The following is a 26,027-nucleotide window of genomic DNA, read 5'->3' on the forward strand; positions in this document are numbered from 1 at the left end:
GTGAAGTGAGGACGTAATTTCTTCTCTCGCCCCACTAGCTGGCAAAGATTCACTTCCCTCCAAAGACAGGAATGACAAATGGCTAGTTTGGAGACTGCACGTGAATGCACAATGAGTGAGAGGAAGGATGATGTAGTAGTTAGGACTTGGGAAACCTTGGGTCCAGTCCATGCTCTGCCACAGACTTCATGTGTGACCTTGGGCAAATCACTTAGCCGCCCAGAGTATGTCTACGCTGCAGTTAAAAACCCTCTGCTGGCCTGTGCCAGTTGACTCAGGCTCGCAGGGCTCAGGCTGTGGGGCTGTTTAACTGCAGTGTAGATGTTCAGGCTCAGGCTTGAATCTGGGCTTTAGGGCCCTGCGAGATGGGAGAGTTGCAGCCGCTACACCGCAATTAAACAGCCCGTTAGCCTAAGCCTCTTAGCCTGAGTCAGCTGGCATGGGCCAGCAGTGGATGTGTAATTGCAGTGTGAACATACCCTCAGGGTACATCTTCACAGCCAAAAAAAACCCCACGGCAGCGAGTCCCATTGCCTGGGTCTACAGACTCCGGCTCACAGGGCTCATGCTACAGCGCTAAAAATACACTTGTGGATGTTCTGACTCAGGCTGGACCTCCGGACTCTGAAGCCCGGGGAGGGGGATGGGTTTCTAACCGTGAAGCAGAACATCTAAAAGCTATTTTTAGCAGCGTAGTGCGAGTCCCAGAAGCCGGAGTCTGTAGACCTGGGTTTGGAGACTTGCTGCCATGGGGGTTTTTTGCTGTGGAGGTGTATTCTCTGTGCCTTGGTACCCCACCTATAAAATGGAGATAGTAGTCCTGCTCTGCCTCCCGGGTGCTCTGCGGATCAACATATTAAAAGACTGTGAGGCACTTGGATATTATGGTCTGTTTGATAACTGGGCTTAAAAATTGACCCTAATTGTGAGCTCAACCGTAAAATGTATGTGAAAGTCCGTAAGATGTCCCAACGACATCTAACGAGAGACGTTGATGGGAAACGGCATGAACGGGAGACACAAGAACTGCACTAGTCCAAACAAAAAGGCCACAAGGGCTGTGTTAAGATCATGCCTGGTAAACAAGGGAAGTGTGAGACTGGAAATCAGTGAACCAAAATTGGTATTTTGGAAACGAGGCCTAACTGGTGGACAAAATGATGAGGGAGGTTGGCTATTTCACCCACCACTCCCTTTGGGGTCCTGGAAGGAGACGACTTTGGGAGAAAAACTGACTACTGGAGGGAGCTTCACCATTATGGCTACTACCCCACTGTCTCCTGGGACCCTGGACCTTCCTTGTCCTAGCCCTGAGAGATGCTCTGACCAGACGGGGCCAGAAAGAAGAACCGAGGTGACGCCACCACCTTTTCTGGCTCTAGCTGAATCCCAAACACCACCTGGGATGAAACGGGATCGGACTTTAACAGCAATTGCAGCAGTAGCAACAGCTCCAGCTCCTCTCAACTAGCTTATTTTTTCCCCCACCGGACACTTTTTACCATCTTTGATCCCATCTAAGAGACGGGCAGACAAGGGGTTTTTTTCCTTTTAAAACTCTCTCCAGCTAAAGGCAAAAGGAACAAGGGATGTTGTTAAAATGAAAGCCTTAGTGAATACTTTACCTTTTAAAGGCTTTAACTCTTTTTCGGTCTTTTCTGTATCTTTAATAAGAGGTTAAAAGGATTTGTAACAATGGGTTTGCCGTGGTGCTAAGGAGGCTAAAGTCTCTGCATAGCAAACCCTGAACTTTGTTGAAGGCTATTTAATGTTGGAAAGTGACTAGGTTCCGTTAACACCGTAGGGCCATTTATTCCATCTACATTAATACAACGGGCTGTATAAGTACCCTAGACAGAACGATGAGATATGGGGTCAAGGTTTTACTCTGGGCTTCTCCACTCATGAGCAATACAGCCATTCCACACCCACGCCAATGGAACCCATCTACCACACAGCACCCTGCATTCTGTTCATGCCACAATATTTTACTGAAGAACTATTTCTACAGTGATTTCAAGAATTCGAACACTGACATTGTTTGTAGCCCTCCAAAGACCAGCTCCCTAGTTTCAGAAGTCCAGCTGTACAGCCCACGAGGGGAGAGAAAAAACTTTAAATAAAACGGTTTAGAAACCTCTACAACATTATCTAAAATAGCATTATTTGCACATGATAATGCTGTGTTTGAAGGTGTGATATCCCTGCTGTCTACCAGAGTGGAGTATATCATATTGAACAGGGAGATTATTCACAATTCCCCTTCTTTTTTTGCTCTGATGCTTCATGGGATATTGGATCTTAAACTAGCTACTAGTCCAGGAATGAGTTTTGGCCGTCCGGCACCCTTAAACAGCACATATTTGGGAGGGAGGCTGAGAAAGAAATGTTCTGTGGGAGGGAGATGGCAGCGATCTGAGAACTGCTCAGAAGTTTAAAACTTTAGAATGTGTCTTTGGGGAGATGAAGTAAGGGCAGAGTGTAGGTGGGATTAAAGGAGCAAGATAAATGCAGTTAGTCACCTGGCTATCACCACTACTTACACCCCGTGGTATAAATATTGTAATTAACTGGCGTGTGCTCACAATTACACGTGTGTTTGACAGAGCTAAAAATCGGTCGGGACGCGGGACAAATACCTAAATATCGGGACAGTCATGATTTTATCGGGACATCTGGTCACCCTAGTTTGCAAGCCACTGCCCTCTGCTGGATGGAATCAGAACTACACACCCGTGCACCAAAGGACTTATATTGCTATCAGCTAACAGAGATGCTCCTTCAGCTTACATTTTAAGCGCATGTGTTTTCAAAGCAGGAGGATCTGAGCTCTGTCCCTATCCTCACCACAAAGTCGTGAGCAGCCCAAGCATGCAGCATGGCGATAACTGTGAAGTACCTTGGAGCCCATGGATTTGTACCCTCCCAAGCTATGATCTCTCTGAAAAATGCCAGCGTTCGAAGGGTTAATTTCAGCTATGGAGAAAGCCACTCCATTTTTTCATGGTGCTGCTGAAAACCGCACCTGCCCAAGAGCCCTCTTGGGAGGTGCAGGTGCCGTATCTGCTGGAGATGGTGCTGGCAGGGCTGGCATGGGCACACTCAGTGGATGCCAGCGCCGAGTATTCTAACTGCCTGAAATGCACAGGAAAGGATTAACCCGTGGCCATAACTTACTTGGATCCATCTCCACCAGGACCTTCCATTCCTCCATCTTGTGGAGGTCGATGCTATAGAGGTCATTGAGGGTGAACTGGCGGTCCCCCACTTCGAACATCCCCCCGTAGACATAGAGAACCCCGTGCTTCACTGCCAGCATAGCATTTGAACGTGGGCATGGCTCCACCTGCTCGCCGGAGGCTTCATCGCCGGCCTCTTCTTCGTCTTCTGATTCGGACCTTTCCGGCTCCACTTCAGGGGCAGAGACCACCTGTTTGATCGTCATGACAGTCCCATCCTCTGCCACCACCTCTTTGACGATCTCCACGGGGCCCTGAGGGGGCTGGCCCTCTGCCTCTCCATCCCCGGCACCCTCTGCCTCAGCCTTTTTGCCTCGCCTACGTTTCTTCTTCTCAGATTTAGGTCCCTATTGATAGGAAGCACATTAGAAAAGCTGTCAGAGAATACTGTATGCGACTGTGAATCTGAGCAACACTTACGTACAGCATAACATGCCATACAGTGGTGAACACAATGCACTTAAAGGCAATTTGGGGATTCAATTAAGGTTTGTTGGTGCCATAATTCTCAGACAATGGGCACATGCTCCAACCAAACAGTGACTGCTCTACTAGCTGTGACGTGAAGAACAGGAAAGTCTGTGGTGTGCAATTGTTGCTTCTATTAATACAAAAGTGTATGCTGGGGCAGGAGAAACACAGCACACACTCACTCACACATACACACAGAGAACTCACTAGTTTGTGGTTGGCGCAAAATACAATGACCCACCATTCCGAGAAATCAAAACACAGTGACTGGAGCTTTGCCTGTTGTTATGTGACTGGTTTTCCCTCTTTCAGAACAGACTAAGAAGCACCGGGGTCAGGAGGAAGGAAGTTGAGTCAGGTCATCTGCATCTGGTTTACTCCTTGAAAACAGTTGGAGTAATGCCAAAAATCTGGGGCGACATGTCTGAAGGTTTAACATTCTATCTCCCCCTTCATCGGTCAGCTAAAGGGTATGTTTTCACTGCAAAAAGAGGCATGTTTTTATATCAGGTTATCTATCTCGCGGTAAAATCCACCATTGTGGTTTTTACCTCAATGTAACTAGTCCAGCTCAACCGTATATCCTTATGTCCTGGAGTTCACCTTGACTAGCTACACTGAGATAAAAGCCCCAGTGCTTCGTTTCCACAAGGATTCTATAATGAGATAGCTCCCTCAGTGTATCAAATTACACAAAAAAGTTGACTTGTAGCTACACTCTGAACAGAATTAGATTTAAAACCATAACGCAGTCATAAATCAGAGAAGCTTCAGATTCCATGGGCTAAGATAAACAAGGAGGATTTATTGTATATATTTTTCCAATACCTTTAGTTGTCCAGGAAACCAGCGGTTCTTTCCCATATCATAGAAATAAATATCACTGAAGAAGTCTCCTTCAATGCGCTCTTCCTCTTCTTCGTCATGCACACCTCCGAAGAGAAGGGATCGGTTATTGGGGCCTATTGCCACAGAGAAGCCAGACCTGGGAGTTGGTTTCACACCTGACGGGCTAAGCCGATTCCATACCCACTTGTCTGGTAATGGAAAAAAGAGAAGGAAACAAAGAAAGTCAATTCACACAGGGGGTGGCTGAAAATTCCAGCTGCTTCAAAACTTCAAAGGCCCTTCAATTCTATAGCAATATCAGCAAGAAACTCACTGACCCATTTTGGTTTCCTTAGATATTTCACAGTATCTTCAACAATTTCTTTAAATAATGTTAATCATAACGATTTGCATTTGCCAGTTTAATCACCCAGCTAATCCATATGTTCCATTTTCCATTCTTTGCCCTTAGAAAGCAATTGTGTATGCAAATAAAAATTGTACATCTGCTCTTTAATACAGAAAGCCATCTTCAAGATATGCTTTTCAGAGTGGGGCGGGAGGAAGCACATGTGTGTTTAACGAAGGGAGGAGCTCATATTTCTAGTCATAGCACAGGTAATACACTGGCACGGTCAGACTTAATTCCTCTGTTTATTTGCAGCCTAGAATGCCATAAGCGGCTGTAATGCAAACTTTACCCACAGAGTGCATAGCAAGTAGAGTATTGGCCCTGGAATACAAAAAAAGCTGTCTCTAGGAATGATTGGGAAGCATGCCGCATTCTGGTACCTTTCCCAGGCCTCTTCTACCAGCAGACATGGTCTATGTTGCCTTTTAAGTGCTCTAGTCTTCCAGGAAAGAATACCAGGCTCACTCAACAGAGACTTCAGGTCACCCTTAAAAGCAGTACCCCAGGGTGGAAAATAGCCTGCGTTCCAAGCCCTCCTCCTCCAAACCTTTCTAACCCAAATTTTTAGCAGCTCCATTCCAGTTCTGAAATGCAAGACACAAATATGTTGTAACCTACATAGGACTGAGTGGGCATTGGTAGCCATGCAAAACAGAATCCAGCAGTGGGTCACTGAAGAGTAGCGTGCCTAATCTGTGTGTTTGGGGAGAGAACAGGGTTCATACTGGGACCGGCAAGATGACAATTGCTGAAAGGTGCACGGAGGAAGAATTAAGCCTTGACACCCCTATCTAGCTTACTCATTTGGTTATATAAACAGTGGCTAGTGGATATTAAACAGGAAAGATCATAGTAGGTAGAGATGGGAAACACCTACTAGATACATGAGTCATTCACCCTGTATGCACAGGACACAGATCCTGTATTGACAAGAAAGCAAGCGAGGGCCAGGTTTTCAGAGCTGTACAGATTCTGCTCTGGGGAACGGACATTCTAAAATTTTGTTTTGAGAAAAAAAAATCCAAACATTTTGTTTTGACCTTAACAAAACTTCTCCGAGGCTCCGAGCTGCCCCGAATCCTAGCAGCCTGTGAGGTGGGGAGCCTGGGAGCACATGCACGCCAGTTCTAACTTGTAACACAGCCCTTCCCTTCCCCTCAGCTACTCTGGGCCTAGGCCTCGCTATGGGCAGAGAATGCCAACTGGGAAAAACCGCACGGGGGTTTTACTGCATGCACACATGAAGACTCAGAAGAGCAAGCACCAAACCCAACAGCATGAGGACAAGAGCTAGCATTTACACTTTGGTCTCTATGGCTTGAAAGTGTGGCCTAACCAGAGGCAGGCTTGAACCAGAGCAATGGACCTCTCTATCCCATTGTGACAGAGGCTGGATCCAGAGCCAGATCTGGAGGCAAACATTGCTACCTGGGGCTGAGTCAGAACCAAATCTGGACATCACAGAACACTGGAGAACTTTGGATTCAGTCCTAAACCCAGATCTGAGCCAGATCTCAAACTCAGCCCTAGTCCTAACCCACTGGGCCTGCTAGCTCGCTCTCCCTACATACACGTCATAGCTAGTACTAATCACAGCTCCAAAACCTAGATCAGCAATTGGCTTGGGCTGCACGCAGAGGCACTGCAGCAAGGAGTAGCAATGACACCCTATTGCATTCCCCTTCCACAACTGCACTAGCATCATTCGACCCTTCCTCTGCTCCAATTGCTTTGCTATTTCACTTACTAAGTTACTCTGTTTCTGTCCTGTCCGTCAACAAGGTCCTTTAAAGGAGCAAATCCTGTACTGCTCCTACGGTCCTGCAAGTCTCTGAACATCAGTGACCCAGTATGATTCCACTGCTGGGAGAGGGGCAGCATTGGAGGAACCTGCACAAAAATCACGCACCCTCTCTGTGCCAGAGATCCCATCCCTGCAAGGACTGCCATGCCCTTGGCCATGTGGGTAGCAGGCAGAGGGGAGGGCAGGCATGCCATAGGATCAATCTCTTACGGAGAGGGGATACAGCAATTGTGAAATCTACTGCAGCTTTGGGGCCACAGAAACAGATGCTGAATAGCCATGGGTGCCTAAGAATTCCTTCTCCATTGTCCTCTACAAAGCTGCCTGCATGCATGGGTGGGGGAAAGGTTTGTCCCTAAACGCCCCACATGTCACCCAATTCATCTCATCTTTCCATTCAACTTGAACTTTCCTTTTTTAAAGCAAGAATCCTGGTACAAATCCTCTAACTGCTCCTGGAAAGAAGAGACATTCAAATCAACTTGTCCTGGGGAAGCGGTCCATCTGGTCCGCTTAGCATCGAGGCAGATCCAGCGACGTGGTGGTTTTCATAATTGGTGAAATTTGTTCTGGGTAGTTTTCTTTTTTTTTTTAAATCATCATCGAGAGGGAAAGAGGATTGGCATATTAAAGTGGCTCAGCATCAACCACAACCCGGCCCTGTTCCCTTTTACAGTTGCTGAGTGGCAATTCACCTTCCTCCTTGCCCACGCCTTCAGCCTTCAGCAGGAACATGTCGGTGTGCAGGGTGCCTTTGTCAACATCTTTCTTAATTCTCTGCAAAGAAGAGAAGGATAAAACATAAAATGAAACACATTGCAATGGCCCAACACACCTGATTCTCCACGGCCTTGCACCTGGCAGTCATCTGCACCAGACTAGTAGCACTTTACACCCAGTTTGCAGAGCTGCAATTGACAACACAAGGGGCAAGGCAGTAGCCAATCAGGCCCAGTATCTGTGCACCCCAGCCTTTAACTAACTTGCTCAATGACTTTCTTCCCAGGGAGGCAGTTGCCATGCAAGACGGAGACGATGAGAAGGAAGTAGCTTTAAGTGGTAGTGACAAATTTTATAAAGAGAGAAAGAAGGGCATTACTGTGGCATCAAGAAACCCAAGATCTATTCCTGATATTCCACCGACTTCCTGAGAGACCCTCAGGCAAGTTACAAGCTCCGTGCCTCAGTTTCCCCATCTGTGAAATTGGGACGATGACACCTACTGCACAGGGGTGTCATGACCCTAAATTCACTAGCGTTTGTAAGGTACTTTGGGATTCTGAATCAGAAGGCACAGCAGAAGCTGAAAGTATTATGGTTCAAGTTCCCCTGAACTTCCGTTATTGCTCTCCCAGGTCATGCTTAACTACAGTTGCCACAATTCCCACACGATCACTCAGGTCCCCTACACGGCCACTTATAACAGGAACTGAGGTGAGGACAGCCTTCTGCACCTTGACTACGTCTGTCACTGTAAGCGTTTGGCATCAGCTTTCTCTGCTAAACAGAATAAAACAAGGGGCCCAATCCCGGTCTTACTGAAGGCAGCAGCAAACCTCCCACCGACTACAGTGGGAGCAGGACCATGCCTCAGCAGATGTAATTAGATGCATGGTTTTAAATTCCATTCCTCTCCCCCACTTTTGTTTCTTATCCTATGAATTCCTGTACTTTGGTGCTCATAGCAACATGTGTTATTTGAAGGTAGCAGTATGCAATGCCACCGTGGGAGGTCTCTTAATAATGTCATTAGCCACCCATCCTTCAGTTGGAGCTCCCACTTCTCGTCCCCCCAGGAGTGGTGGCATTCAACATTCTGCACGCAACAGATTCATTCTGCAAATAGGATCCAGGAAGCGCAATGGGAAGTGGGCCCAAGTCAGGATGGTCTGGTGCAAAATTCAGAAGTGTTCAGATCCCGGATGTTGACTCAGGCCCATCTCAGAGAACACAACACAACTCCATCTCATACAGCATCTTGTGTACAAAACATACCCAGATTCAGAGAGTCCAGGGCCAGGAGGGACCATTGTGATCATACTCTGACTTTGTGTATAACACAGGAAAGAGAACTTCCCCCAAATAATTCCTACAGCAGATCTTTTAGAAAAGCATCCAGTCTTGATTTAAAATTGCCAGCGATGGAGAATCCACCATGACCCTTGGTAAATTGTTCTAATGGTTAATTACCCTCACTGTTAAAAACTACACCGTATTTCCAGTCTGAATTGGTCTAGCTTCAATTTCCAGCCATTGGATTGTGCTACCCCTTTCTCTGCTAGACTGAAAAGCCCAGTATCAAATATTTGTTCCTCACACAGGTATGTACATGAGTTCAATGAGACAGTTACAATAATAATAATACATTCATAATACACCTCTACCTTGATATAACGCTGTCCTCGGGAGCCAAAAAATCTTACCGTGTTATGGGTGAAACCGCGTTATATTGAACTTGCTTTGATCTGCCGGAGTGCGCAGTCCCGCCCCCCCGGAGCGCTGCTTTACTGCGTTATATCCGAATTTGTGTTATATGGGGTTGCGTTATATCGGGGTAGAGGTGTAGTATATTATATTATGATTATTGTTATAGGGTCAAATGTTAAACTATTGGGAGAGAGGAAAGAGAAAGGCAGAGACAGAGGAAAGGGAGGCAGGACACATTTCCAGCTGAGGTTTGAAATGGGAGATGGAGTGCACAGGGAGGCTGCAAGGATCTCTGGAGAGATTCAGGGCAGCTGGTGGGAGCAGTGGGATGAGCTCTGGCAGGTTGCTTGAAGGAAGATGGAGGAAGGTTTTTAAAAACCAAAGGGCCAAATTCTGCACTCAGGTCTGTCCACACCAGCTTCCGCTGAATTCAGTAGGAGCCTCACACGTACCCGTAGGCGGAATGTGACTCTAAGGAGCCGATGCGAATCCCACCGAAATGAATGAAAGTCTTTCCATTGACATCAATGGGCTCTAAACCAAGAGGACAGCTTGAACTGCAATATCTTAGCCCAATGCATCCCTGTTCTTCCCTGAAGTATTAGGGAAAAACACCCTGCATGTGGGTGAGAGAATCATTGTTTTAGCTCCCGTCCTGAGAATTCTCACTGCTGTTGGGACATTGGGATTTCGCCACCTCTCCCACTTTTGTTGGAAATGGCATCCTACCCCACCAAAGAGGCCCAGAGGAGTCCCTGGGCTGCAGAAAAGTGCTAACAGTCTTTGATCACTATTCAGCTCCCATTGACTCCAATGGAAACAGCGCTGGTGCCTTGATTTCTACACGGGGTCTGTATCTTTTAAACTATGGGTGAGTATTAGTGTCCCTAAGGGTGAAAGGAAAGATAGCGATGCTCACTGCAATCCGGCTTTGTTACACATGTTACAGAGTCTCACAGCAGTTGCAGGCTGAACCTCCCACAGCTTCCCACGCCCCAGCGGCCAGGGGAGGCACTCCGTTCCAACAGCGAGGGGCAGATCAGTCTCCAGCCCCAACCTAGCCCCTGGCCTCTTCAGAGCCGGCAATGTCAATTTACACGTGGGCTGAGATTTTCAAAGCACTCAGCACAAGGCCAACTCTGTGGTGAGAGTTTCACCACTGACATCAATGGGAGCAGAGTTAGTGATCTGAAAAATCCCACCCAGGGTGGTTATGGGGCATGAGCTCCTGTCCACAAACTCATGCAGCTCCTCAAGACACACTTGAACCTTGGTTCCAGATGCTGAACAGCAAGTGTTTTGTCTGCTACTACATCCCCTGCTCCCATATACCTGCGTGAGAATGAAGAAATTGGTTGCTCCCAGGTGTTCCTGTCCAAAAAATGCACTATGCTCTGGATTCAGCAGGCCTTAATGTCCCCTACCTTGAATTTCAGCACAACAGTAGAAGTCTCCCAAGAAATACAGGTGTACACTTGACATCCAAACCTCTTGCCTACCACATGCACTGGCGCTTGGACAGCACACCAGGAATTGTATCATTTGCCAGAAGTGCTGCATTTTGTTGGTGCACTGAATGGAAACACTACACTGGAAGTATTCTCCTCTTCTGGGGTGGTGCCCGGTTGCCTGCAGTGCTCTGTATATAACAAGCATCCAGACCCAAACACAGTAGCCATTATTCCTGCTGCAGAACTTGAGCTGAGCGAGGTAGGGGCTTTGGGATGCTGGGGGCAGAAACTCTAAGACATCAATGACATTTGTGTCTTGGGAGAAAGAGGGAAACAGCGGGAGCTCTTTATGTCCACATCGGCTCTTATTAAGAGACAAAAAACAAACAAAACAAGCCACACAGCAAATTTCTGACTTGATGTATATTTCTTGGGTGTAATTAGGGGAGCTCTGTGCTGCAGGTATCAGCACACAGAAAGCTGGGAGCTTTCCACTTTGGACAGTCTAGTAACCATCTCCCTGGGAGGAGCCTCCAGTGCAAAAAAACAAAACAAAAAAAAGCAAGAGAAAGAAAATGTTCCCTTCCAGGAAACACCTGGCAAATACCAATTCAATTAACACTGTTAGTGTCCACATCAGCATCTCATCACAATAAAGGATTCATGTTGTTATTTTCCCTACAATCCAAGCTATATTCTGGCTTTTTTTTTTTTTTACATAGGGGCACAAGAGAGTGTGTGTGCACGCGCGTGTAAGGGGCACATAACGATGAGGGGCATAGATCTGCTAACAGCACAGCTGTTAAGCGCAGCAATCTGAACAGTTGGGGTGGGGGGGAAATTACGTGTTCCGAGTGCTGTCTGCTCCAGTATCATAAGGGCTAGGAGGAAGAATTGCATTATTTCTCACCTGAAAACCGTGTGGCTCCCTGTAGTAAACACACTGTGTATGAAACATGATAATGCTTTAAGGACGGGAAAAAATCGATGAGGTGGAGTGGGAGTTACAATTCCTTGTTTTCAAAGAGATGCCTCTCTCTCTCTCTCTCTCACACACACACACACACACACACACACTTTCAAATCGCTGTTGAAATGCAGACACCAAGCAAGATTACAAAGCACTATTATTCAACAGAAACATACGGTTACCCTCTGACCTGGCAATATTAAGCACCTTCCTTATCACACAGAGGTCCACATTTTTAAAGGGGCTTCCACCCTCACTCTAATTTCCCACCCACACCATTATATAATGTTGGCATCCAATTCCTTGTTTTGCAAGCACAACTCAGAGTGTTAGATCTCTACCTTATATTGTTTGCATCCACAATTCATAAATAACATGAGCCCTTTCCAATTTCAAAGTTCTTTGCAAGCATTCACTAATGAATACTCACCTCAACTCTAGAGTGGGAGGGAGGTCAGGCTTTTCATCTCCCTTTGACAGAAGGAGAAACTGAGGCACGGAGCGGTTAAGTGGCTTGGTCACAGTGCTTACAGCTGGGATAAGAATTCAGGGCACTCTATAGTCAAGTCATTGAAACTCAGCTCTGTCTTAATTGATTTTAAGTGCAAAATCAAAGACCATTGTTGAAAGTTCAACCCACAGGAGTCTTGGCCAGGATGCGGGACAGAATCTTTTGATATTCATGAGACTCAGCAACTGATGACAATCACATTTCATCCCTCTAAGCATTTCAGCAAGTGAGAGCCTAACCAAATCTGCTTTTTAAAAAGCTACCCCTTAAAACGCACTATGGCATACTTCGGTGCATTCAAAAATCTCTCTCCCACAAGGTGCCCTAATGCGGTTTCTAGCCAATTTTCACTGGTGAGGTGTAACAATATTAGCTTCCTGACGTCTCCCAGCTGCATTCAGAGTTCTAGTCAGGCACACTCTGCTAAGGTTGCCTAGCAATAGCACACTCTCATTACTTTAAACAGCCCGAGATGCAGTAGCTGCAGCGCTCTCTTTCTCTGACACACACAAAAAAAGAAAGCCAAAAAAATGGGAATGTCTTAAAACTAAGATCAGTGGGTGAAGAATGAATATAAATTATCCAAGGGGATTTTTTGGATAACCAGAGATAGCTGATAAGATCCCCTTAAGTTACTTTTCAAGGCATGAGGATGACAGCAGCCAAAGAAGTAGCCCCTGCTATTTTCAGTGTGCATGAAAATGAAAGAGAATATTTGCTAGAATACACCTGAATAGAGGGATACGTGAAGATATATAGTAGGTATATTGTTCCCAGTGTTATTGATAACATCGTAGATTAGTAAGGCTCAAAGAATTTTGAAATTTATATTTACTTTTCACTATTTACCTGCTGGCCATTTGCAATCTGCACTTCACTCGTCTTGGAGCAGGAGTGAAGGAGCCAAGGGGTTGGAGCAGGGGGCTGAGAGTCCAGAGCCTTGGGTTCGAGTCCTGGCTCTGCCACTGACCTCCTATGTAGCCTCGGACAAGTCACTTCATCCTCTCTAGCTCAGTGTCCCCATAATACTTACTGCTTAGCTACCTGACAGACTGGTCGTGAGGATCAACAGGTGCATTTCAGATGCTGTGCATCATACACACACCACAGCAAACAACATTTAGGCTGCAGCTAGGATCAAAACAGCAATAAGATTCATCATCAAGGCTAAAACTGTGTGGTCAGCTCCCTGCACTGTAGGGGCAGCTTTAAACCCACAGGCCCTGTACTATCCCAAGGCCCTGCACAATATGCACTACTGGCCCTCCAGCCCAAATGCCATCTAACGCTAACACCAGCAACGCATGGCATAGACCAAATTCCCTCCCCTCCCTTGCTGCCTGCCCTTCCAGCTCACGTGGCAGGCTGGGTGGGACAAGTGGACGAGCTGAGGGGGGAAAAGGATCTTCTGGGGAGGGAAACGTTCCTGATCAAACGTGAGAAAATGAAAGATAAGGTGACTTCGCTTAGGGCTCCACAAAGCTTGTGTGGTGGTATAGCAGCCTGGAGGGCACAGAGAAGGCTGGAGCTCCAACCTTAACAGTGAACGTGCTGGTTCTGAGTCAGATCGTTTTCCCCCCAGCCATGTCTACTAAGCCACATGGCTGAGCTGTTCGGAGACAGCGCTAATAAGGAGAAGCTATTACAATTGATACTTGCTTTCTTGAAACATCCTATGTAACCTCCACACTGGAACTGGGCCCAGAGACCGCCGTGCAAATCACACCCATTTACACCGGCTCTGACCTTGGCCCCAAGAAAAATCTCCAGCTGACTTTGTGAATGGAGCTCCATTTGGTCACTTGGCTTGTTACGCATGCAGGCTGCCGAGCCCCATTCTGTCTAGCTTAAATTTTTTCATAGCTCTCTTCACTGCAGTCTCTCTCCTTCAGTAGCTGAGGCAGGAACCGTGTCTTGTTCGGTGCTTGTCCAGCTTTGAGCAATGCCATTGGTTCTCAGGACAGCATTTCACACACACACACACACACACACACACACACCCCTCTCATTGTCTCTGGGAGCCTATACTCAAATTATTCTAAACAATGCACAGTTTGCTGATTGACTTCACACCAAATCTAGAGAGACTCAACTCCATAATCAGTTGTCAGCAGAGATATCAAGTACTAAACAACCATTCGCTGTAATTTTACTCATCTCAGCAAATGAAACTATCAGGACAGGTCTGAAAATTGTCACCTTGACATCTCCTGGCAGCTACAGGCCACACAAATTAATTCTGTCCAGTGCACTGGGTCACAGTTTGCAGCTAAGATACAACAGGTCTTTGGATTTACCCACTAAGTGTGAAACTCACCCATGCTCTGGGGGACACACGCAAGGCCCCAGGTATCACTTAAGCCCAGAACAGGGATGTGCAGGCAGATCAGTCATGCAGAGGGATGGTCTCCACTCCCCTCTGGACAACACAGAAAGGGGTTCCATGACAGTCATGAACAGGGCCGTGTGCGCCGTGAGAGGCCTCTGGATTTACCGGCCCATAGTGTGCAGAGCAGCAGTTGCCACTGTTTTAGTCTAAAAGCTGTCCTTTGGGTCCATGAGGAACTGCACTCTATTCGAATCCCTGCTTAGCGCCCTGCACAAAGGCCAGCTGTTTGGGCTTTAACCAGGAAGGTTGAATTTCAGCCAGACATCCTCGCTCAGCTCCTAACACTATTCATCTGCCAAATTCCTAAAAGAAAAGTAACCCGGAAACATTGCGACGCAGCTCAGCTTGGTACAGCAGCCAATTGTAACCAAAAAACCGCACGAGCTTGAATTTCCATGGGCTGCAGCACATAACCCAATCCCAGCTGCCTCCAGTGGCCTGCAGAACCCCCACATCTGACAAGCAGGTTTTGCGGCTCTCCAATCTTCAGAGCAATTGGGGAGGAAAAGCAAGGAGCAGGACAAAGCCTATTCAGGTGGAAAATCTTCCATATTGCTATTACTACTTAAACAAATGTGCATCCGAGAAGATGCAGCCATGAGTGCAGGGCCGTGAGGAGGCACAAATGTTTCTAAATATAAAGATGGAATATTTTTCCTCTCTTCTTCGCTCATTTATTCAGATCGGAAGAACAGTGCATCCTCCTCCCCCGATGCTGCACTGCTGGAAGAGATGCCTTTCTGCTGAGTTATAAAACCCAGATCCTGCTGCTACGGTCTGCATTATAAACGTTAAAAGCGTTGGCAGGAGCCTTTTGCAAATGCTGCCAATGAAATGTTTACTTCCTGCCTCCCAGCGTGGAGACAGGGACACTTGGTCAATGAGGACATATGGTCAAAAGGGCTGGCCTGTATAAATTACCTTGATTAACAAGGCAAGAAGCCGTGCAAAGGAAGCCTGGTGCTGATCAAAGGTCTCCTTTTGGCTGACTGAGTTTGCAAACTAGCTGTGCTCCCTTAACCCCTTCAGTAGTGCGAGAAAGGACACGCAGGCTGGCAGCTCCTGCCTTACTGCCATGCGTGCTGGAATGCAGCTGCCTCAGTGACAATGTGGCTGAGCAGAAACACTTTCCTATCTGGGTTCAGGAGGGCGAGACATTCTTGGACACAGGCTGGGCATTTATAGTCGCTTTGGGGTGGCATGACAGGGCCGGAGGGTATTCTCAAGAAAGGACAGCCCATCTGCCACAAGTTGAAAAATCATGGGAAATATTGGTACTGATGCCTCCTATGTTCTGCCCTGCGGCCTGCTACGAAGTCCCCCAACCCCAATTTTGGCAGCTGTGGTCTTCAGTGTGGGTATCTAATAGACTGAGACATGACCCGTTAAGGGCCAGTGAACTCCCAGATGCTGGTTGTTACCGATACGAGGCAGGAAAAGACCATTTATCAGACACTGGCCAGCTGGCCAACAGTCACTGATGATACTCTATTTAATGATAATACGCTGGAATTTATCAGACACCATCAGCAAACTTTGGTTCTGGAATCCTACGGCTTCAGGCCCAGCAAACCTGGGCTCAGAAAAACACATCATTCATTTACAGAAAACAACACAGGAGCTGCCAGACCGTCAGACCCCATGTCCCAGCCACTGCGGTATCCTGTCTCCAACCGTGGCCAGTACCACATACTTCAGAGGGAGGTGGGAAAAACGCTAGCGTAGACAATTATGGGATAACCTGCCTGTGGGGGAAGTCTCTTCTGAACTCAGGGCTGCGAGTGGCTGGCATATGCTCTGAGACTTTATCTCCAATCTTTTATCTACCTACTTTAGGTCCTTATCTGAGCCCCATTACTGTAATATCTGAGCACCTCACAATCTGTAATGTATTTCGACTGAACACCCCAGGGCTGCGCTGGGGGGAGGGATAGCTCAGTGGTTTGAGCATTGGCCTGCTAAACCCAGGATTGAGAGTTCAATCCTTGAGGGGGCCACTTTGGGATCTGGGGAAAAATCAGTACTTGGTCCTGCTAGTGAAGGCAGGGGGCTGGACTCGATGACCTTTCAGGGTCCCTTCCAGCTCTATGAGATAGGTATAGGTATTATTCCCATTGTACAGATGGGGAACTCACGCACACAGAGTCTAAGTGACTTGCCCAAGGCTACACAGGCAGAGCAGGGAATTAACCCAGGTCTCCCAAGTTCTAGGCTAGGGCCCTAGCCAGCAGGCTCTCCTTCCTCTGACTGCCCCAGTTCACCAAGAGGAACCTCTTACCTGTTTGGAGTAGCCACCATAGACGATTATATTGCCCTCTGGAGTGGTAGCCATTTGGCAGCCAGACCTTGGAGCAGGGCCAGTCCCTGACGGAGACAGCTTGGTCCATGTGAAAGTGTCCAGGTTGAAGGCATACACATCGTTGTAATACACGTAATCTCTAGTTAGGGCACACAAAGACTGCCATGAAAGACTGCCATTTAGCACAGGGTAAAATGTCACTTCGGGGACACAATGGGGACACTCTGAAGAGGTGGACAAGTAATTTAGCCCCTTGTGGGCCTCACCTTTTTAAAAGCAGGTTCATTTCCTCTGCAGCCGATGAATTTATGACATGACGTACAGTGTAAAATTTGAATTTGCTAGGGCAAAAATTACAAGTGCACAGCACCCATGTACAGTTGACAAAGCTACTTTAGCAGGTGGCAAAAACCTCTTCCAGATTCTCTGCTCTGTATTAATCATTACTTCCAAAGGAGTCCCAGCAACTCCAGGCAAACAGTAGAATCCCAACAAAAGAGCTAATACATTAACTACTTTTTTTGAGATCACCTGAACCAATAAAAAAGAGTGCAACACTCAAAACACCCTATTCTCCATGTAATTTATCTAGCTGATCAAAGAGGAGGTTGATCATGGTCTATAAGTACCTGCGTGGGGAGAAGATTTCTGACGGTAAAGGGCTCTGTAATCTAGCAGGCAAAGGCATAACAAGATCCAGCAGCTGAAAGCTGAAGCTTGGCAAATGGAAATACGGTCTTAATCTTTAACAGTGATGGTAATTAACCAACAAAATAATTGACGGCGGAATGCGATGGACTCTCGATCACATGAGATCTTCAAAACAGGACTGGATGGCTAAAAGATATGTTCTAGCTCAACTACAAACCGTTGGGCTTGATACAGGAACGAAGAGGGGAAATTCTCTGGCCTGTGTCATGCTGGAGGTCAGACTACATGATTGTCATGATGCCTTCTGACCTTAAAATCTATGAATCCTGGAGCAACCAACCTGGCACTCTCGTGGAATCCTCCAAAGACGATTAACTGTCTCTTGCAGGCTACCATTCGGTGTCCACTTCTTCCCGAGGGCCCCCCTGTTACCCTGAAAAGCAAGCGATTACACTGATCAGTGAGGGTTCCTTTTACTGACTTCAGAGTTCGTTCTTATTTAAAGATATTGGCAACAGTTCGCTGAGCTCATTCAGATTCTTTTCCAACAGCAAGGACAGCACGGAGAATTTCGCTACCTTAATACAATGTACATTTTCTTGCAAAAATGTGTGTTCTTGCACCATTCAGTGTTTGCATAATAGGTATTTTGCAGTAATTGTTTCGTTCCTCGTGATGAAGTCATCTAGTCTCTGTGCTACCCAAGATCTAGAAGCCTTCTCAATTCTGACTCAAGCAGCTAATTTTCCAGGAGAGTTTAATGAATAGCAGCTAACTCCCACGATTGAGAGAAAGACAGAGAAAACAACATGGTCTAATGATCTGAGTGCAGGACTGGGAGCCAGGAACTCCTGAATGCTAGTCCTGGTTCTGACACTGACTTCTCTCTGAAGTCTTGGGCAAGTCACTTATCCTCTCTGCCTCAATTTATCAGCCTGTACTAAGGATATAATATCTGTCTAACAGGAAAAACAGAGATGCTTACATAGTGTTTTTGTAAATCACTTTGAATTCCTCAGATTAAGGCACTCTAGCGGTGCAAAGAGTTATTATTATTTTAGACATTAAATAAGCAGGGGGATATCTATCAATGCCCAAAAGCAGTAGGAAGAAACCAGCCAACTGAAAGCAACATTTTCTGAAGAACAATAAAGATCTACCACATTAACAGACGTGAACCCTTATTTGACTGATAGGCACATTAGAAATCAGCCTGAACCAACACTCCCAAACTTGGGGGACTCTAGATACAGCTTTGTGCTTGAGGCCCAGCATGAATTCATATGGAAACTTCCAGTTTATTTCCTTGTTTGTTCTTTGCCTCGCTAGGTAAATTCTACACATATTAATCCCTGCTAAGGCACCAGTCCTGCGAACACGTATGTGATTAGCACTACTGAACTCAATGGGACTCCTCAAATAGATAACGTTAACCCATGAGCCTCTTTGCAGGATCATCGCCTAAATGAATACGGAACTGCAAGCCACTTGTTTATCAAGGGTTGAAAGAATCCATTGCTATCCTTCAATTGGCATTATATAGCTATAAAAAGCCAAGGTAGATTTCCACAGATAAGAGCAAATTAGCCCCAAATTCCCCTCAAAATGACAATCTCACACTAGTCAGAATAAAAAACCCAATCCGAGGAGTAGCATGTAGGTAAGAAATGAATTAAAATTGCTCTCATGTATTTTTATTCTAGCAGGAGGAGGTGCAGTTTTCTAGGCTTTTGTTGTTAAAGGCATCTTCCGTTTGATCATGCATTAAAATCACTATTTTCTTTCTCTCTGATAAAGAAATTGCCAGTAGATTTCCCCAGAGCATAGTGCCTTTTTATTTTTATTTTTTTAAGAGGGGTTTTAAATCAATGTTTACAATAAAATAAAACCCTGCTTTCAAGGCAATTTTGGACCCATAGATATTCTCTGTCTCTATTGTCAGTGTTCTCTCTGAAGCCAATTGCCATTTCTGAATGGTAAAAAGCTTATTCATTGATTTTCATGACTGTGCTTAATAAACAAGCACACGCAACTGTGCAATCAACTCCATGTTTTCCAAACAATTAATATTCTAATTGGAAGCCTGACCCAAAACCCAGTGAAGTCAACTGAAAGACTCCCATTGACCTTCGCTGTGCTTTGGATCAGAAGATTTTTCTTCCCCTCCCTAAAAATTGCAATTTAGAATGCAAAAGAGATGCTAAAACGTGGTTACTGGAATCAGCAGGCACCTTGCTGGAATGGGCCTTAAATGAATGTCTACTCTATAACATTTGATTTAAAACAAAAATCCTCCCAAGATACAATCCTTATTTTAAAAAATACTTTTATCCTGAACTTCATGTCAGGCTTCAACTCCCTCCTCCTCCACCTCAAAACAAGGCTCTGGAGAAAGCGAGGTATGGGGGAGGGGGGGAATGACTCTCTTCCATTTAAATTGCAAAGGGAATCTGCAAAATCAGAGGCAGATCCCAAGGGAGATACAGAGAACAGCACTGCAGAGAGATTTTCAAATAAATTGGTCCCCAAATGGATTTCTGCATTTAGGAGTTAAGATCTCTTCGAGCTAAGATCTCTCCCATGCTCACCAAGATACAGCATTATTTAACAAGATGGCAAGATTTAACCCCAATGGAGCAAAATGTATCAGTTTAAATTGAAAATTTCACCCATCTTTTATATTTTGTAAGGGTTAAATAACACTTTGAATAAGCACAAACACCCCTCTAAACCCTAGACCAATAATGTTCTATAAACTTCACTGACATAGGGGATCTCTCTATTCTATGGTTTCCCACCATTATTACCACCAGAGCAGCTCCAAAGTAGGAGCATTAGAGTAGACGAACCACTGGTGTTTTAACCACTGTGTAATCTAACCCTGCCCAGAATAGGTCTAGACAGGGCAATGTTAAAAACATCAGTTGCTACGGAAGTCTTGTCTACACTAGTACCACCATCGCCGGTAGTGGGAATTTTTTGCTAGAAGACTTAGTGCACCATAGTAAGAAAACTCTCTTGTCTGAAGAGTTTATAATCTTAAAAAGGCAACACACAAATAAAGAGCGGGGAAATCCCACTCAGCTCTTAGCTCATAATTTACTTTCAGTTTTTAATCCATTTTTATCATAATTTTCAGATAAAACCCTGGAAAGGTTAAAAAGAAAAAGCTCAGAATCATCTAAAGATGTACCTGTCTATAGAGACAGAAGGTTTAACACGACTCACACCACCAAATAGGAAACTTCATAATCTGGTCAAGGAATCCTGGCAATAATGTAAAATACTGTACCCTCTTCGTGGCCCAGAAACACATTTCAGAGACAGGCTGAGCAAGTCTATGATTAAAGCTTTGTTTCATGGGGGTTGATATCACAATGCAGCCAGGTGGGAGGGAGCTGTAAATTCTCAATGCTTTTATCAGGAGAACAGGACCTAATCTAGACACATCCCAGGCCAATGGGGGCGGCAGGAAGCGGCGCGGGCGAGGGATGTGGTGGCCGCGGCTTCCCGCCGCCCCCATTGGCCCAGGACGGTGAACCGCGGCCAGTGGGGGCCGCGATCGGCCGAACCTGCCGCGTCAGCAGGTAAATAAACTGTCCTAGCCCGCTAGGGTGCTTACCCTGGCGAGCCACGTGCCAAACGTTGCCGACCCCTGATCTAGTCTGACCTGCTGTATAGCACAAGCCATAGAACTTCCCCTGAAAAATTCCTAGAGCAGATCTTTTAGAAAAGAACATCCAGTCTTGATTTTACAATGGTCAGTGATGGAGAATCCACCAGGACCCTTGGTAAATTGTTCCGATGGTTAATTACGCTCGCTGTTAAAAATGCACACCTTATTCCCAGTCTGAATGTGTCTAGCTTCAAACTTCCAGCCAGTGGATGTGTTAGACCTTTCTCTGCTAGACTGAAGAGCCCATTTTCAAATATTTGTTCCCCACATATATACTTACAGAGTAATCAAGTGAACCCTTAACTTTCTGTTTGTTAAGCTAAGACGACGGAGCTCTTTGAGTCTACCACTCTTAGGCATTTCTCTAATCCTTTAATCATTCTCATGGCTCTTCTCTAAACCTTCTCCAATGTATCAACATACTTGGATTGCAGGCACCTGAACTAAACACAAGATTCCAGCAGCAGTCGCGCCACTGGGGACTGCTCCAGCTTGCTTTGTAAAGGGTGTTAAGCAATCGCTCCTAAAATGCTGTCCTGAAATATTTACAGCATATTTCACAAAACTGTCCGAGACGTATCACAGTGCTTGTTAGTGCTCAGGGGCTCCAGTGAAGGGGGTCACAGGGTAGACAGATTTCCATATAGGGAAGTATCAACCCGGCTTTTGGGGGTTCATTGGCTCATTTTGGGGCGTGAACTGGGGCCACACATAGAGAGCTGTCTGCCTAGAAATGAATGCTTTCTCCAGGAAGAAAAGGTGCAAATTGATTAAAACTTTGTTCTGCTGTAGAGTGGTCAACAAATAATGTCTGGATTGGGGCCTCTGGGCACTGTTGTAACACAAACAAACAAACAAAGGTGGTTTCAACATAGCTGCTGGAATTTTAAAATATGCGTGCAAAATGCAAACAAGTAAAAATGGCTGCAATAATTACACGTGTCACATGTGTCCAGTAGTGAATATTGCTGCTTTGATCTGTGTGGTGACACACACAGCACAGGCATTAGGATCATAGGCTCCATTTATCTCTCAGCCTTTGCAAAGCACTGGGGCTCTGTCTTTTCTTATTTCAAAACTATCAGTATCAATTAGACCACACGTCTCAAGCTTCCTGTGACGTTGCTAAAGGCCCAGTAGCACGAACTGCTAGGCTTTAAATCACTAAGCCATCCTTTCTGGCCTAAGCTCCAGGACTGAAATAACTAGATTTCCTAGAAACGCAAGTTCAGATCCCAGCAGGATGATCTCAACTGTTCACCCTACACAGGTTCACACATTCAAAACCTTGTGGTTCTTTCAGTGGGGACTTAAAAGACTACGGTCTTGCCTACACTGCCTCTGTGCTAGATGCCCAGATATGTCTTTGTGACACATGCCGGAAAGGGTTAAGCATCCTGCAGGATAAATGACCCACATTCAACCTTTAGAGACATACTGGTAGATAATGTTTGTGTTTTTGTGTGTTTACAGATAGATAGATAGATAGATAGACAGACAGACAGAAGTTAACAATGTAATCAAACAGTTCCTGTCTATGCTGTATTCAGTTAATGAACTGTAAATATAGTGATATCACTGTATTGATCTCTCTTTGAAGTATATAGCAAATCACCCGCGAAAGGTGGAAAACAGGCAATTGCCTTTTGTTAATCCGTGTAGCTAATTACTGGTGATGCTTAGGAAATAGGTCTACTTCAAAGTCTCGATAATTGCCTATTGTTCGGCTAAGAACTCCGAGCTGTCAAGAGAAGGCCTGGAACTGTCTTGGGCCCTGATCCTTTTCATCTCAGATCTGCTGGATGCTTTATGCAGGGGAAGCTTGAGTCGTAAGACTGAGATCTCCAGTCCCACCTGGATCAACCTGAATATGAATTTTGGACTATGGACTAGTTCTGAAAAAAATCTTTGCAACTACAAAGCTCACCATCTCTATTATAAAACTGATCTCAGAATGGTACTCATGTCTGTGTGTACGTATACAGATCTTTTAACCAATACTCTCCCTCTTTTCTTTTTTAATAAATTTCAGTTTAGTTAATAAGAATTGGCTGTAAGTGCGTATTTGAGTAAGATCTGGAATATTTACTAACCTGGGAAGTAATGTGTCCGATCCTTTGGGATTGGTAGAACTTGCTTAATATGATAAATAAGATTTTCAGTAATCCTCATCATATTTGACTTGGGTGGAGGTCTAACCTTCTGGGTAACCAACCAGTAAGGTATTATAGAAGCGCTTATGAGGCTAACTTTGGTGGATCTAAGTACTGGAATGACAAACCAGGTGGGGATTGTCTGCCCCATTCTTTGCAGTTTGCCCAAATTAAGTACCCTCAGTATGGCTCCCCTGGGACCTGGGTCACAGTCTTATAATAATATCGGACTCTTATCTACCGCATTTCATCCATAGATCTCAAAATGAATTGCAGAGTACATCAGTATCATTATCCCCATTTTACTGCTGGGGAAACTGAGGCACAGAAGAGCGGGTAATGGTGTTACTGTGTAACCTTGACTAAAATTTTATCTCCCTCGCCACTGGTGGCTAATTTACCATGCATCAGTCTCCACCCCAGAGGTGGCTGCATTCAATAGAGCTGCATGTATGTCGTAGTATGTGAAGGCTTTGGGATTATTTGTTACGATTTGCATTATAGTAGCACCTAAGAGCAGAGACTGGGGCCCCACTGTGCTAGGCGCTGTACCTACACATAGTGAGAGACCGTGTCTGCCTCAAAAAGCTTGCGATCTAAATAGACAACACAGTACAAGAGTGGGAGACGAAGTATTATCCACATTTTCCACACGGGAAACTGACGCACAGATTGAGAGACATGCCTAAAGTCACAGATGAAGTCTGTGTAATCATTACACTTTAGTATCAGAGGGGTAGCCGTGTTAGTCTGGATCTGTAAAAGCAGCAAAGAGTCCTGTGGCACCTTATAGACTAACAGACGTTTTGGAGCATGAGCTTTTGTGGGTGAACACCCACTTTGTCGGATGCACCGACGAAGTGGGCATTCACCCACGAAAGCTCATGCTCCAATACGTCTGTTAGTCTATAAGGTGCCACAGGACTCTTCATTACACTTTATTCTCTCAGAAGTAAATATTCCAGTTTGAAATGTCATGGAAGCTTTGAACTAAATAATGTAAGAAATTATTAGGACTCTAAACACAAATCCCACACCCGCTCTTCTTATTATTCGCATGACAGTTGTCCCAAAGACAGGACAGACAGAAAGTGAAAGAAAAATAGCAGCATTATCTCCATTTTACAGATGGGGAACTGAAGTACAAAGAGACTGAGTGACATACCCAGGGTCAGACAGGAAGTTTGTGGCATAGCCAGGAATTGAACTCAGGACTCTAGCGCCCCAGGAGCCTTTTACAAAAGGCCATTATTGGAAGGGATGAAAGGGGTAGAAATCAGGTGCTCCAAGATGGTTCTAGGAAGCCATGCACCTCGTACACGATGGACTGATCTGTCAAGTGTGCGCTTGCGTCACCTGAAACCACTCCACATTTCAAAGCCCACAGCAGGGTAATCTCAATAAATCAATTTTTGGCACAGTTTGGAAATTGTCTTCCATTTTTCCAGCCATTTCTTTGTTTTTGTTTTAAGATGAACACAGGGAAAGGCCGGAGAAACAGCTGTTTAGAACAGGGGTGGTTTGTTGCTCAATGCTTTTCCACAGTAGTTCTCTCGCAACACCACCTGCTATCACAGTGGCACGGATTAATCAAATCAACAGTGTTAAGGTGCTGGCAGAAGGCAAACTTGTAATCTCCCATATACTGGGCTCTGCTGTTTCACTGGATAAATTTGCCCACTGCATTCATTCATTCCATGCAGACTATACAGTGTGTGTGTTAAGCTGATGTTGCACCTGCTAACTGAAGCCTCAGAACACGAGAGTTGCTAATGCAACATGACTCCAACGTAGGCGCACTGGTCCAGCAACTCCACAATCACCACACTCATTCATGTTTTTGACACAGAACTCCAGTAGGTATTCAGGTACTCTGCAAACACAGACTTCAACAGGTACTGGCTTCTAGTAACAATGGATTGATTACGCCTGGCATCACCCATCCCCATGGGAGCAATAATCCCAACAGGTAGCCAGCATCTAGACCTCCGTCTGGAAACCACTTAAGCAGGTGTGTAACTTTATTCACAGCAACATTCCCATAAACTTCAGTGGAAATACTCTCATGAATAAAGCTACACACATGTAGGATCGGGGCCCGAGAGAGCAGACAAAAGTTCCAAATAAAGCAAGTGCAACATGTTTCACGCCTCTGACAAAAACGTAACGCAGCAGATTTGATCTGCTTTGTCCGTCCTTCCCCCCTTCCCCTGCAGACTGTAATCAAGATGCCACATGAAACAGCACAAAGACAGCAGAAACTTGATTTTCGCACTCGGTCAGGTTAGCATTAAAACAAAGACGTCTCCCCCCTCCTCCGCGAAATCTCTCATTAACACAGATCTTGGACCTCTTCCCAAAGAGGAGGCGGAGATGCACTTTGTTTTTATTTTAACATCAGGAGCATAGCACATGTGCTATCATGAAATGCAGACCAGACTGAAAGACTGGCTTCCAGCAAGCGCGTCGCCTGCAAAACAAGGGGACAAATGGACACAGGGTTGCAAGCCATGTGGCCATGGTGACATAAGATCCCAGGGAAAAGGTATCGTGAATGTTAAAAGTTTCAGGGCTTGTTAAATGTTAATAGGATGCAATGATTATCCGCAGGCACAGAAACAGGAACATTGATTTAATTATGAAATAGTTACATCTCTAATTATAATCATATATTTGAGAGCAACAAAATGTAATCACAACCAAGTGAATTGCAGCCAGGCATCACCACAAGCAACCAACGAGAGGA

The 26,027-nt window shown here is 45.5% G+C and overlaps 1 protein-coding gene across 1 annotated transcript in view; it reads right to left on the reverse strand.

The window, feature by feature from the left end:
* Nucleotides 1-26,027, reverse strand: part of LOC113409651 (kelch domain-containing protein 4-like) — a 43,189-nt gene that overhangs the window by 4,636 nt on the left and 12,526 nt on the right. The window contains exons 6-10 of the mRNA XM_026663808.2: nt 17,793-17,885; nt 16,781-16,940; nt 7,450-7,531; nt 4,539-4,747; nt 3,178-3,586 (exon numbers count right to left, since the gene is read on the reverse strand). Coding sequence (XP_026519593.1) covers nt 3,178-3,586; nt 4,539-4,747; nt 7,450-7,531; nt 16,781-16,940; nt 17,793-17,885 — 953 coding nt within the window. The remainder of the gene's footprint in view (nt 1-3,177; nt 3,587-4,538; nt 4,748-7,449; nt 7,532-16,780; nt 16,941-17,792; nt 17,886-26,027) is intronic.

The sequence above is a fragment of the Terrapene carolina genome, unplaced genomic scaffold (assembly GCF_002925995.2).
Source record: "Terrapene carolina triunguis isolate 2854851 unplaced genomic scaffold, T_m_triunguis-2.0 Scaffold33911, whole genome shotgun sequence".
In the NCBI taxonomy this organism is placed as follows: domain Eukaryota; kingdom Metazoa; phylum Chordata; order Testudines; family Emydidae; genus Terrapene; species Terrapene triunguis.